The sequence below is a fragment of the Myotis nattereri genome, assembly GCF_964212035.1.
Source record: "Myotis nattereri genome assembly, chromosome: 15".
NCBI lineage: Eukaryota > Metazoa > Chordata > Mammalia > Chiroptera > Vespertilionidae > Myotis > Myotis nattereri.
This window is the reverse complement of record NC_138090.1, coordinates 12,923,687-12,936,495: the sequence shown is the minus strand read 5'-3', so window position 1 is coordinate 12,936,495 and position 12,809 is coordinate 12,923,687. Positions and strand designations below refer to the sequence as shown.

At 59.3% G+C, this 12,809-nt stretch overlaps 2 protein-coding genes across 4 annotated transcripts; both read right to left on the bottom strand.

Moving 5' to 3' along the window:
- Positions 1-320: 320 nt before the first annotated feature.
- On the bottom strand, positions 321-4,828 carry ELMO3 (engulfment and cell motility 3). Its single transcript, XM_081107506.1, has 20 exons — positions 4,556-4,828; positions 4,379-4,419; positions 4,218-4,290; positions 3,996-4,046; positions 3,611-3,780; positions 3,428-3,527; positions 3,197-3,348; positions 3,037-3,115; positions 2,861-2,911; positions 2,653-2,775; positions 2,432-2,563; positions 2,246-2,347; positions 2,036-2,144; positions 1,793-1,929; positions 1,531-1,694; positions 1,313-1,425; positions 1,120-1,224; positions 935-1,017; positions 769-855; positions 321-682 (listed from the first exon to the last, which is right to left on the bottom strand). Exons 1-20 carry the CDS (start codon positions 4,631-4,633, stop codon positions 470-472), a joined length of 2,163 nt encoding a protein of 720 aa, XP_080963632.1. The 5' UTR covers positions 4,634-4,828; the 3' UTR covers positions 321-469.
- A 198-nt stretch (positions 4,829-5,026) lies between these two features.
- On the bottom strand, positions 5,027-11,767 carry E2F4 (E2F transcription factor 4). Of its 3 annotated transcripts, none has more exons than XM_081107499.1 (10): positions 11,609-11,767; positions 11,071-11,180; positions 10,770-10,931; positions 10,406-10,449; positions 9,593-9,654; positions 9,083-9,386; positions 8,184-8,399; positions 6,311-6,358; positions 6,059-6,103; positions 5,027-5,970 (listed from the first exon to the last, which is right to left on the bottom strand). In XM_081107499.1, the coding sequence occupies exons 1-10, from the start codon at positions 11,741-11,743 to the stop codon at positions 5,798-5,800; spliced, it is 1,299 nt and encodes a 432-aa protein (XP_080963625.1). In that variant the 5' UTR covers positions 11,744-11,767; the 3' UTR covers positions 5,027-5,797. The 3 variants fall into 3 exon arrangements, with proteins under 3 accessions (XP_080963625.1, XP_080963626.1, XP_080963627.1); XM_081107500.1 differs by having other exon boundaries at positions 5,027-5,953; positions 11,609-11,762; XM_081107501.1 differs by lacking the exon at positions 6,059-6,103 and having other exon boundaries at positions 5,027-5,953; positions 11,609-11,757.
- Between the last annotated feature and the right edge of the window lie 1,042 nt (positions 11,768-12,809).

Genomic DNA, 12,809 nt, shown 5'->3' with positions numbered 1-12,809 from the left:
GGACTGAGCTCAGACTCTCAGAGGCCTCTGGAAACGTGGCTCCCACATTAGGCCCCTGTGAATGCTGCCCAGGAAGGCCTCCACTTGGGGCCGTGCCTCCTCCCTCACCTGGCTGGTAGCACCCGCACTCTCTTGGTTGGTGCCTCCCAAACACAGGCCATCCCTGTCTGCAGGCCCAGCACTGAGGGAGGCTGAGGACTCATCCTGAGGAAGGACAAGCCCCTCAACTGTAGCTGCCCAGGTTTGTGGCCCCAAGCTGTGGCCCTGGCCTCATGCCCACATCTCCTGCACCAACCGAGTTTGAAGGCAGGCTTGGCCCACAGAGTTCACAGCTGGCTCGACACATACCCAGGAGCCAAGCAGACTTTATTCCTGCTGCAGCCTCTGCTGGCCAGGGTGTCTGCACTGCTGCACACTCCACCCTTCACGGCCACCACAGTGGCAGCAGCTGTGGCCCTCGGCCAACCTGTCAAGGTTCAGTGACACTGCAGTCATAGCAGAAGTTGAAATTGGTGGGGGGCGGGGGGATGGGAGGTGGCTGCTCAGGGATGGGCACGTTCTCCAGCTCCAACAAGCGCAGCTTGGTCTCCATGGTCAGCAGCTGCTCCAAGTCCAGCCGTGTCTGCTCACTGCCCATGGGACTGCCCAGCAGGGTGCTCAGCCCATCTGTCCACAGGTGGAACTGGGGGCGGGGACGGCTCCATGAGGACCTGCCAGCCTCTTCCCTGGCCCATCTGCCCAATTCAGCTCAGCCTGCCCGACACTCACCTCCTGTTTGGAGGGGGCGATGAAGTTGAGGTACGCCTCCTCCTCCCCGTGGTCATAGCTGACTGAGAAAGCCAACTCACAGAGGTCCTGGGAGGAAGGGAGCCATGAGCACTGAGCAGGGGGCAGGGCAGGGCAAGTGGGAAGGAGCCCAGGCCCCTGCCCTCACCTTGTTCTGCTTCAGTGAGCCTTTCTCCCGGACGTGGGGGCAGTCCTTGCCGGTCAGCAGTGCCCTGAGGTCAGCCACTGGGACTGCGGGAAGAAGACTGGGTTGACCACCGGGGCCCCAGGCGTCCCGGGGCATGGGGAGGTCTGGGAGAGCAGGTGTCCTGTCCCTGTCCCTGCCCTCCTTACGCTGTTCTGGGAGGCTCTCGGGGGCAGGTGGACTGGCACCGTCCTCCACGTCCCCATACTGCAGCACTTTGTGGTTGGGGGACAGGCAGCAGAACCACAGCTTGTCTATGGGCAGCAAGGGGAAGAGGGAAGGAGTGAGCAGAGGGGCCCTGACCCAGGCCAAACCCTCTCTGCCCGCTGCCCCCTCAACAACCCTGGCGTCTCCGGCTGCTGATCTTGCGGAAGAGTGTGCCCTCGCAGAGGCGGAGCAGACGCTGCTGGCGGATCAGGCTCATGAGCTCTGGCTTCAGCTTCTCCCGAAGCTCCCTGGGGGGGGGTGGGGGGGGTTGCTGACCGAAACTGACCTGGGACAGGCCCATGGGGTACCAGGGAAAGGGGGGCTAGGACTGGGACCCATCCCCACCCACTCACAGTATGGGAGGGGCGAGCGTGACCTCCTGATGCAGCCGCTCCGTCTGGCGCAGTCGCAGCACCTCCGCGTAAGTGAGTGCGTTCACCTTGGTTCGGAAGAGCTCCAGGGAGCTGGGCTTTAGGGCCAGCGTACGGGCCAGCTGCTCCCGGACCACTTGCATGACCTGGGGCCACCCCAGGCTCAGTTCAGGGTCTGAGCTCTGGACCCCGACCCTGCATAGCCCCCTGCCCTGGCCCAGGCCTCCAGCTCCCACCCACCCACCTTGTCAAAGTCCTCCTGTGTGGCCCGCATCTCCTTCCAGGTCTTATTCAGAAGCTGAATGCTCACACAGAAGAGCTCATGGAAGCTCTGGTCTTGGCTGAAGAACATGGGTGAAAAGTCCTGGGCCGTTTCGGAGCCTGGAGCAGGGGGGCAGGAGGGGCTCAGGGAGGAAGTATGTGAAGCCCCTGGCCCTCTCTGCCCTTCCGTCCCCCGTTCCCGGACACACTGCCCAATCCCACTCACAGGGCTCCCCGACACGGAGCAGCTCACACAGCAGCACCGTCAGCTGGATGCTGCTCCGGGCAAAGGGGCACTCATGCTTGTCCTCACGACTACTGTTCTCCAACACAAACTGGGGTGGTGGGAGCAGAGAAAGGAGCAGAGAGTCACAGCTAAGTCCCTGGGGACCCATCACAGGCAGGCATCCCGCTCTGCCCACACCCCAACACTGACCCGGCTGTAGGCACTGGGTGCGTGTTTGGAGAAGTAGAGCATGTTGTCCAGGGCCAGCAGGCCGGGGGGCACACGCTCCAGGTCCTGAGCGGGGTTGCTGTTCTGGGGGACGAGGACAGGCAGCTGAGGAAGGGCCCCCGTCCTCTGGAACAACGGCAGCCCGGGGTTGAGGCAGGGGTCACTCACGGTGAAGCCCAGTTTGCGGAACTCCCGGGCACAGAGGGAACGGCGCCGGTCGGCACTCAGCCCGGCACTGGGAGACTCCCCTTCCAGCTCAAAGGCAGCCTGGCGCAGGGCCTGCAGCTGCTCCCGCTGCTCCTGAGGGTCATTATTTGGGGGTGGTCACGATCACAGATTCAAGGCCAAGCTCCGGCTGCCCCCAGCCTCTGTATCCCAAAGGCACCCACCTGGCTGTAGGGGTCCAGTGGTGTCCGCATGCGCTGCTCCAGCAACCCCAGTGTAAGGGACTGCAGCACGTACAAGTGGTGAGCCATCTCGTCGCCCAGTGGTGCTGCGCTATGGATGATGCTCTGGAGGACAGCGAGTCCAGGGGAGTAAGCGTGGGCTCACTGGGGGAGGAGGAGTGGGTGGGCCTGCCTGGCCAGGGCTTCCTACCTTATAGATGAACTGGCGAAGGTTTCTCTGCCACAGGTAGTCAAGCATGTGCTGCGAGTGGGCGGGAAGGGGGCTTAGATGATGCAGCCTCAGCACGAGCACCCACCCTAGGCCCGCAGTAGAGCTCAGTGCTCACCAGCTCCTGCCCCTCATCCATCCACCAGATGGACACCCACCTGACGGTCCACAGGGCTGGCCCCCTGCAGCAAGGCTGTCAGCAGTGCCATGGCCTTGGTTTGCAGCTGCTGATTCATCCTGGGACAAAAAGAGGACTCAATCGGCCATCCAGCATCTGGCGCCACTCCCTTCATCTGTGCCCCACCCCCAGACACTTACACCTGTAGGTGTACCAGCAGCCTGTCCAGTGGCACCTCACTCTTGACCACCTGGCCCAGAGTAGGGCTGCTCAAGGTCACACTCTCCAGCAGCCTGAGGGCCAGGGGCTGCACAGATGCGTCCATCAGGTTCATGTTCACATAGCGTATCACCTGTAAGAGGGGTAGAGGTTGTCAGCATGCATGGCCAGATCCTAACCCCACCCCACTGTCCCTAGAAAAGCCCACCCACCTTCTTAACAAAGGGGATACTGAGCGTCTCCCAGGACACCACGCCGTGCTCCATGAGCTCCAAGAAGGCCTGCAGTGCGAGGGCCAGCTCCTCTCCTAGGCTGGGGGCATATCTGGGGCTGAGCAGGGCCAGTCAGGACCCCCAGCCCCCCATGTCCACCACCCACCACAGCCCGACGCTCACTCATCCCCGTCCTCAATGATGGTGCCTAGCTTCTGAAGCCCTTCACGGCTGATGACCTCCTGGGCAAAGGTCATGTCTGGAGCCAGCAGGACGAGGTGCTGCAGGGCTTCCCGGCGTCCTTCACGACTCCCGCTCTGCAGCACACCTAACAGCTGCTCAGCCTCAAGGTCCTGGCAGGGGTAGAAGCAGAAGCTCAGGTGAGGAGGCTGGGTGGAGGTAAGAAGTGGGAACTGGAGGTGTGGAGACCGGGGTGTCCACTAGGTGGAGCACTGCAGGGATGTGACTGGGGCCCCGGGACCTGGGGCAGGGAGAGGCACAGGGGAACAGAAGGAGGCACAGCAGCCAGCCGGGCAGGGAATGCGGGCGGGGCCAGGAGGGGCATTACTGGGGCGGTGCTGAGGCACAGGATGCTGCCATTCTTGATCTCTGAGCGGTTCTGGAGAAGACAAAGAAGAGAGAGAAGTCAAGAAGGGCTCTCAGGATGGGTTAATTGGGGTTGTCAGTGAGGGAGGATTTGGAACTCAGTGAGAGATCCCTGAGGATGAGGGGTGAGGAATCAGGTCAGGAATCAGGAGTTAGAAGGGGCTAAAGGGGAGAAGGGGCTCACATTCTCGGTGATGTATCTCCTGTGTCCATCAGCAAACTGCAGGGCATAGCGTTCAGAGTGAGCCAGACTCCACCTGCGGGCGAGGAGGCTTAGTGAGGCGGGAAAGCGGCGGCCCTCCCGCAGCCCTTCCCCACCCGCTGGCCGGCCAGGCCCGCACTCACGCGTCGCACACCTCCTTCAGCACAGCGGCCAGGGGCTTTGCCTGCAAGTGAAGGCGTCACTCACGGGGCCAGGAGTGGGGAAGAACCTGGGGACGGGGGAGGGTGGGCTGTTTCGGGGGGAAGGGGGCGACCCAGAGGTGGGCAGTGGGGTGATGTTGGCCGGCCCGGCCGGGTGACCTGGTCCAGCTGGATGAGCTGCGGGATGGCGTCACGCTTCTGAACGGCGATCTTCACCACGTCCCGAGGGGGCGCCATGGTCCAGCCGGGGCGGGACACCTGTACCTTCCACCTTGCCGCCTCCTGCCAAGGGCGCACTGGGTCTGGGCCCCTGGGGACAATGAGGGCGCCCCTGTCTAAGGCCTGAAGCCCGTGGCCCGCACTCACTGCCCAGGCGCCCACTCCAGGCCCGGCGCCGGCTTTCCCGAGGGAGCCGAGGCTAGTTCCGGGTTGGAGTCCGAGGGTGGGAGGCCGGCGCCGGGACTGCCCCGCCCTGAAGAGGCGGCCCCGCCCCGCCCCAAGGTGCGGCAGGTGGAGTAGGGAGGGCGGGCAGCTGGCTCCGCCACACCTCCTTCCCAGCAAGGTGACCCACCCAGTCCCACCACCCATCCAGCGGTCCCAGGGAGAGGGCCAAAAAAACCAGACCAGAGATAGCCTTAGGCACGATCTTTATTCACTTGGACACTGTACAAATATTACATTTTCCTTTTGTTGAAAAAAAGTATAAAAATAATCTTTATATAGGAATCCATTCGTTACTGCAAATCTTTCTAAATCTCTGCAAATGGCTCTAAATGAGGGTAAATGAATAAACGAGGGGCTATTGGGAGTAGAGAGGCTGGGTCAATCCTCAGGGACTCACCTGCCCAGATTCCTAGCTAGAGACCTCTGTTCCTGTCAGCACCCTCCCCCTTCCCCCAACATCACCTACAGGTGGTCAGGGCTAAGGGCCAGGCAGAAGGGAGGCAGGACAGGTCCAGGAGGAGCTCTAGGGTAAAGGGGTGGAGAGAAGAGAAGGAGGCAAGGAGTGGTGCTGGCAAGTGCCCAGCCCCACCCCAGCTTCCCTCCTGGGAGGGGGAGAGCTGACAGGAACAGGGCAAGGGGGAGGTTAGACAAGCTGCCCTATGGAGTGAATGTGTTTCCTCACTCTGTGACACTGGGTGGCAGCAGAGCCTGGGCTCAGGGCGGGGCACAGGGAGGACACAGGTGGGGGAAGGCTCCAGAAAAGGAGAAGCAAATATTTTGGCTCCACCATGGAGGGAGCTGAGCCCCTTCTGCTCTCCCAGCACAATGCAGGTGTCAGTGCAGGAGTGGGAGCTGTGGCCAGAACTGTGCCATGAGGGGAAGCTGGGGAAGCCGGAGTCTGTGCTCTCAAGCTGTGTGTACGGCTGAGATGTAGGAGGTCCCCAAGCAGCCCTCAGGTTAGACAGTCTGTGTCCCAGCCACATAGGGCATGTCCCCGTCAGAGGTTGAGAACAGGCACATCAAAGAGGTCACAGACGCCTTCACTCTCATCCAGGTTGTAGATGTAATCGTGGTCTCCGGGGGGCGGAGAAAGGCGGAGAAGGGGGGCAAACACTGCAGAGAGCACCAGACTGAGGCCTGAGGTCAAGGCCAAGGCCCCCCACAACAGCCGCCCAACCCCTTGCCCACACCCACCGCCCACCTTCCTGGGCCACCCACCTTCTGAGGACATCAGCTCCTCCAGTAGCTCCGAGCTCATGCACTCTGGGGAAGGAGGGAGACCTCACTCACATTCTGGCTCCTGCCTCTCCACCCACCAAGCCCATGAAGAGGACCTCCGTCTGCTCCCATCAGGAACTTTTACACTATGTCCAGGTACCAATCATAACCCCGTCCCCAAGCTTCCTCAGAAGCTGCAAGACCCAATAAGCTGTGCCCCGTTCCCAGCCCCAAGGAGGAACACAGCCCTACCTGGTGTGGGATCAAAAATTTCTGACAGCTCTTTGGGGAGTTCCAGAACTGAAAGATAAGAAAGCCATGCTCAAGGGCACAGAGGTCCCACTCTAGCCCCCAACTTTCTCAGATCCTATACCACCCACCCTGGGGTTCCACATAGCTGAAGAGAGGAAGGCCCTGCCCTAAGCCAGGCTGGCATTATCTGTTGGTCTCCCTTGCTGACAAATTCTTCAGTGTGGAGTCCAGGATACCTAAGGCTCACTGGAGGTGACTGGTACGCCCTTGTAACTCAGAAGTGCTGCAGAAGGGCAAGCACACCACTCCCTTTCTGGGTCCAGCATGCATATGCTGTCTGATGCAGGATACCCTGTCTGATGGAGGATACCCTGTCTGATGCAGGATACCCTGTCTGATGGAGGATACCCTGTCTGATGCAGGATATCCTGCCTGAAGAATGCCCTATCCATCCTTGCCCTTACTGAGCACTTCCTTGGTGCCAGGCTCAGACAGCACACCCGAGCAGGGTTACCTGGCAGAGGAGGCAGACACTTCAACAGGGGCTGGTGCTACAGGGTGACAACCCTGCTACAAAAGTCTCATCGGGAGGATGCACATGCAAAGCAGAGGAAAATGAAGCTGGGAGGAGCCGCGGCTGGCTGATCACCAGGGATGTCATAGGCGAGGTGTAGGAGCTCTGGTTTTACCCAGCAGGCCTTAGGAAGCCATTAAAGGTACTTTTGTAAACAGAGGAATGCCAGTCAGGTTGTGTTTCAGACAGACCCTTGTCGGTTGAGGTAAAGAGGAGGATGCTGAAGAATTTACGAGAAAGGTGGCTGGCAGTGATCCTGAGTGTTGGGGATATAAGAGATATCTGGAATTGAACTCACTTAGGTGATGCGAGGTGAGGAGTCGAAGGAGCTGGAACTGGAAAAGCAAGTTTTAGTTGAGAACACATGGGAATGAAGTGCCCATTGGATGTGCAGAGGAAGGCACGTGGACACAAGCATGGAGTTCAGGCAAAAGATCTAGGCAAGACGGAGGCTGGGGCTCACCTAGCCCTCTGCAGGTGTGGAATGGGATAGAGGCCCGGGAGTGTCAATGGTTAAAGAAGCGCCAGGGAGAGGCCAGAAGGGAAGCCGGTAAGAGGAGCCAAGAGCTGGTATCATTAAAGCCAAAGGAGAAAAAAAGCATCAATACGAAGCAAAAGAGCAGCAGGGCACATGAGCCTCAAAATGCGCTGGAGCTGGCAGTCGGGGGTGGGTATCAAGAGCATGGGGTGTGGGGTGGGTACAGGGGTCCTAACTGCTGCAACTGAAGGGTGACTGGGAGACCAACATATGAAGTGGAGTGGAGATGGCTTTTTCAGAGTCCTGACAGAGAGAAGACAGGGAAGGTGAGAGGGGGATACTCAGAGGGATGCTCATTTAGTGGGAGCGGTGTTTATGGGCTGAGGAGAACGAGTCCTGGAAAAAGCAAACACTCAGGCACAGGATGGAGATGGAATCCAGGCAGATAACATCGCCTCTCCAGGGAAGGGGCTGCCGACCTTTGGAGCCTGAGGGTCATACCACAGCCCCGTCCCCAAGAGAGTGCTCTGCCTTCTTGAGACCTAAGTCCAGGGTGGCAGGCCGGGCTTGAGAGAGGGCCGGGGAGTTCTGGGTCAGACCAATAAGGGGGACAGAGGGGCACCGCACCAGAAGGAGGCCAAGCTCCGCACTCTCGTTGGCAGAGCTCTGGTCTAGGCAGGGTTGACAGCAAGGGCTGGCCCTCATGCTGGCCAGCTCTGGCTGAGGAGATAGGAGAGCTGGGTTTCTAGCCCAAATTCTGTTTCTGACCCAAAACTGGCTCAGGCTGGATTCTCCTTGCTCCTGATGGGACAAGTACTCACCACCTGTGGGGTCCACTTTGATGGGCTCAAAGGAGGTAGAAGGGTTGGGTCCAGATGAACTGCTGCTGCTGCTGCTGCTGCTGCTGCTGCTACTGCTACTGCTGCTGTCCAGCAGGGCAGATGACTGCAGTGGCCGGGTGTCCAGTGCTGCCGGGCCCAGCGGGAGTGAGCTGAGCTCACCACTGTCCTTGCTATCAGATCCAGGGCCGCCACTCACTGCAACCACATGGCCCAAACCCATCACTTGGGGCAGGAAATGGAATATTGAAAATGGCTGTGCTAGAACCCACAGCCAGGATGACTACAGCCCTGGTTCCCAGGCCCAAGGAGAGTCAGGCACTGCCAGTCACCCCCGAAGAGGTCATCTGGAAATGAGGTACTGCAGGAGACAGGGGCATGAGGCCTCTAACACAGAGGCTGCCAAGGCAAGTCAGACAGGTGGGTCTGTGGGGAAACTGCCACCACTAATGTCCCTTCACACAGTCAGAGATTCCCTGTTAAAAAAGGCTCTCCTTGTCCCGCCAGTGTGGCTCAGTGGTTGAGCATCAACCAATGAACCAGGAGGTCACAGTTCGATTCTCAGTCAGGGCACATGCCTGAGTTGTGGGCTCAATCCCCAGTAGGGGGCATGCAGGAGGCAGCCGATCGGTGATTCTCATCATCTTTGTTTCTACCTCTCTCTCCCTCTCCCTTCCTCTCTCTGAAATCAATAAAAACATATTTTTTTTAAAAAGAAAAAAGGCTCCCTTGTCACAGCAAGGGGAGGCCAGCTGAGGGTCAGGAAAAGGACAACCTCCACAAGGTCTCTTCCAGCTCTGAGTACAGCATCCCACAACACAGATGTATTGCCTCTTGGGCCCCCGAGATCACCCCATCACCAGATGCTCATCATGCCTCACCTATGATCTCAGCTGCTGGAATGGCCATCCCTTGGGCTTCGACGCTAGCAGGGGCACAGATGGTGGTGGTGCTGGTGACCTGGGGACTGCTTGGGTGTGAGGCATCCTGGGGCAGGGCCACAGCAGGTTTGGGTAGAGGTGGAGGAGTAGAGAGAGCAGATGGGCTCTGGAGCAGATCTTCAGGTGGAGGCACAGGCACTGCCACAGGCGGTGAGCTCCATGCCTCCTTGTTCACCAGCAGCACCTCGATGGGACCACTCACACTCTTCAAATGAATCTGGTACTTCTTCTGCCCATTGAGGCCCTGCAGGTGTGGGGCAGGTGGAATTGGAAGCAGGCTTGGCTCCTGCCTGACCCTGAGCCACAGTGCCCTCTCTCACCCCAGGCTGCCCATTCTCCTAGATAACCCGAAACCTCAGGCCTCCCCTACCCACCCCACCCGAGACTTATCGGGCTCCACAGCCAGCCCCCGCCCTCAGCCAACCCCGCCTGCCTGAGCTGAGCACCCACCTCTGGGATGGGCACCTCCAAGCTGGTGCCAGAAGGAGCCCGGATGGCTAGAAGAGTGTCTCCTAGAATAACAAGGGGGATGGGTCAGGGCCCAGGGGTTCAATCTGAGCTGGGAATGGGGGTTCCTGTTCCTTGGAGCAGGAAGACCACGGTCTCTGAGGGGCTAGACACCCAATCCCCATAGTGGCTGGGACAGAAAACTAAAGCTTTTCTCCTTCTAAGACCCCAGGGGTGAATAACCAGAAAATCTGAATTTAAACATGTGGAACAAAACATTGCTGGCCAGGAGTATCCCATTCCCCAACTGAGGGCTGCTCCCTAGGTATAGGTGTTCTGGCCAAGGCCAACATCCCTTCCCCAGGACGGGTCTGGGGGATCAAAGACAGAGGAGGAACAGCTCCTGTATCCACAATGCAACTGAACGAACTGCAGGTTGGAAGCGGGCATCATGGCCCCCTGCATACAAGCATGCATGCATGAGCGCACGTACACGTACAGGTACACGCACACACACGCACACACACTTTCCCTTATGTTTGCTCTTCACACCTGAGAAGCCAAACCCAAGGCACCATGCAGATGGGGACTGACCTAGAGACCCAGCCCAGAATTCCTGTATCCCCTCAGTATGGTTGGCCTCCATAGAGCCCCAGTGATCCTCTCAGCCAGGACTCACCCTGCCTGACTGCTCTTTGGGAAGGCCCCAGCAACTCTCTTAAGAGACAGAACTCTCTTTAGATACTGAACCCACTGCTCAGGGCTGTGGCTCAGCCCAGTCCCAACCCCATCTCCCCCCACTCAGGCTCTGCTCACCAGCAAAGCATCTGCAGATGTCCTCATGAGTCACGTAGGCCAAGGTGTGGGGGTTAAGGAGAACGACTGATGCCCTGCCTATGGTGACAGATGGCAGACCACACAGAAGACCCAGCTCTTCAGCAGAGGTCTAACATACAAGCCCTCGGAGAAAGTCCTGGGGTCTGGGGTCTAGAAGGGAAGGATCACAGACCAAGATTGGTGGGAGAGGGGCTCTGAGAGGGAAGCAGGAGGCTGGGACCCGGCCAGGAGCTGCAGGACCATCCTCCCCAGAGGGACAGAGCCAGGACACCACAATGCAAACCCAGCTGGACTAGAGGGCCCCTCGCCCACACCCCAGGAGCAGGGGCTGCCAGGAGGATATCAGCTGTTCTGCACGTCCTCTGTGACGTTCCGGATGCTCTGCTGCACCCACACCTTGTGCTGATCCAGCTCTTGCTCTCGCTGCTGCAGCTCTTCGATCTCTGCCTTAAGCTCAATCAGCTTGTCCGCAATCTCCCGGGTGTTACAGCCAGGCCCCACGCCCCTGAGCCCAGGGAGGGGGGCTGAGGAGGCCGGCCAGGAGCTCTGGGTCCCCTGGACCCTGCTCTCTCCTGCACCCTCCACCGCCCACCCAACACTTCCGGATGGGAGATCCCACTGCCCTCCCAGGTGCCTCTACTCACTTCCACTGGATGCTATTCTTGGATTTTTTCTCGATCAGCCCAATACCTTCCAGCACGTTGGTAATGTCGTAGATCCGCCGCTTCTGGCGCACAGCTAGGGTGTCAGCTGCCTGGCAGAGAGAACAGAGAGGAGGATGCTCAGCCCCACTCTCAGGTGTACCCTCAGCTACCTGGAGACTTGGCCCGGAGGGGGCTGGAAAGGGGGTGGACAGGCCCAGCCCTCCTCCCAGGCATCACAGCAGCTCAGGACCGCAGGGTGGAAAGAGGCCCGGCACAAACTACACGGACGTTCCGATGCTCTTTTCCCCGGGCAGGGAGGGCCACGAGGACCAGCACCTGCAACCCTGAGCCTGGCACAGGGCTGACACCCAGTGGCCTCGGCCGAACGAACTACACAGCTCCCGACCTCCCACTTGGGAGAAAGCACCCGGATGGCGGCTTGCTCTCCGAGGGCTCCGCTGGGTCGCCCCAGGAGTTCCCGCTACCTGCCCAGGCCTATTCCAACATCCCCTCTGCCGCCCCGCAGGCCGGACCGCACCAGCTTGAGGTCAAGCACGCCGTCCTTGGCCTCCTGCAGAAGCGACACGAACTTGGTAGTGAGAAGCCCCAAGCTCTTCTCGTGCCGGCTCGGGGTGCCCGGGGGCGGCGGCGCCTGTGGCCCGGCCTCCGCCATCGCGCCCGCCCGCCGCCTCCCCTCAGCCAGGCCAGGCCAGGCCGGCGCCGCCGCCACTTCCGCTTCCGTTCCTCACCGCCCAGCCGCCGGCGCCAGCGTCGCAGCTTCCGCTTCCGTTCCGCTCTCTCCTAGGGAACGTGGGGCAATTCCTCTCCGCGGGCACGGCCGCAAAACTTTGGGGCCGTCTGCAAATTTTCAACCGCCGAAAAGGACGAAATCAGCCCAGGTGGAGGAAGTCGGTGGCAGCCCAGGCAGTAGAGAAGGGGGAGCCACCAAAACCTTCCGGGTGGCCAACCCGTCTCCGGAGAGGAGACCGCGCTGCCAGATGAACCCAATGTGTGTCCCCAATTCCTGCTCCTATAAGCTGCCCCTCTGTCTTGGGGTCACCCATCCTATTATCGTATCTCACTTCCTGCCAAACAATAAGCACCAACTACATCTAGCTTGTCCTCTTGTCTCCAGCCTCACTCCCCTTCCCTGGTCCCAGCCTCATCTGCCTCTTGTCTCCACCCTGCAGTGCTCAGAGGCCACAGAATTATAGCCACTTTTCAGCCAATGCAAACACGTATACCAATGAGTCAATATATGTAAAGCACTTAGAGCAGTTCCCAGCATGTAGGGAGGATTTTGTGTTTGCTGGTATCATTTTGTTTTTTTTTGTTTTTTTTAGCGTTTTTGTTATTATTTCTACCCAGTCAGATTCTCCAGGAAGCAGACTTTGACCCAGGGATCTGCCTGCAGGAAGTTTATCCACGCTTGTAAGATAAGCAGAAATGGACAGAGAAGGAATTAAACTGCAATGCAGTTATAATAAAGACCCCAGCCCATCCTACTAGGAGCTCTGAAACTGGGGTGGCCCTTCCAAGACGTTCCATATCCAGACAGGGGTACGGGTTCTGGGCCTTTGTAGCCCAACACTGGCCTGGAGACTCAGCTGTGAGACCTCAGCAGCATACACTGCAAGCAGCGAGGGGAACAAGTGCCTTTGTCCTCAGGGTGGGTTTGGGTGATTCCCTAGTGCCCGCTACATTTTTACTACCTTATAGTCCCTTCTGTGGCCCCTTAA

Bases quoted from the DNA above. Each gene is read 5' to 3' on its own strand.
- ELMO3 (XM_081107506.1), bottom strand. From the start codon at position 4,633: ATGGCGCCCCCTCGGGACGTGGTGAAGATCGCCGTTCAGAAGCGTGAC. The intron at 3,781-3,995 runs GTAATGCCCCTC...TACCCCTGCCAG, and splicing joins TGTGCCTCAGCACCGCCCCA to GACCTTGAGGCTGAGCAGCT. The intron at 1,930-2,035 runs GTGAGTGGGATT...CCCCTGCTCCAG, and splicing joins GCTCCGTGTCGGGGAGCCCT to GCTCCGAAACGGCCCAGGAC.
- E2F4 (XM_081107499.1), bottom strand. From the start codon at position 11,743: ATGGCGGAGGCCGGGCCACAGGCGCCGCCGCCCCCGGGCACCCCGAGC. The intron at 9,387-9,592 runs GTGGGTGCTCAG...CCACACCTGCAG, and splicing joins TGGAGGTGCCCATCCCAGAG to GGCCTCAATGGGCAGAAGAA. The intron at 5,971-6,058 runs GTGGGTGGCCCA...CTCAGGCCTCAG, and splicing joins GGAGCTGATGTCCTCAGAAG to TCTGGTGCTCTCTGCAGTGT.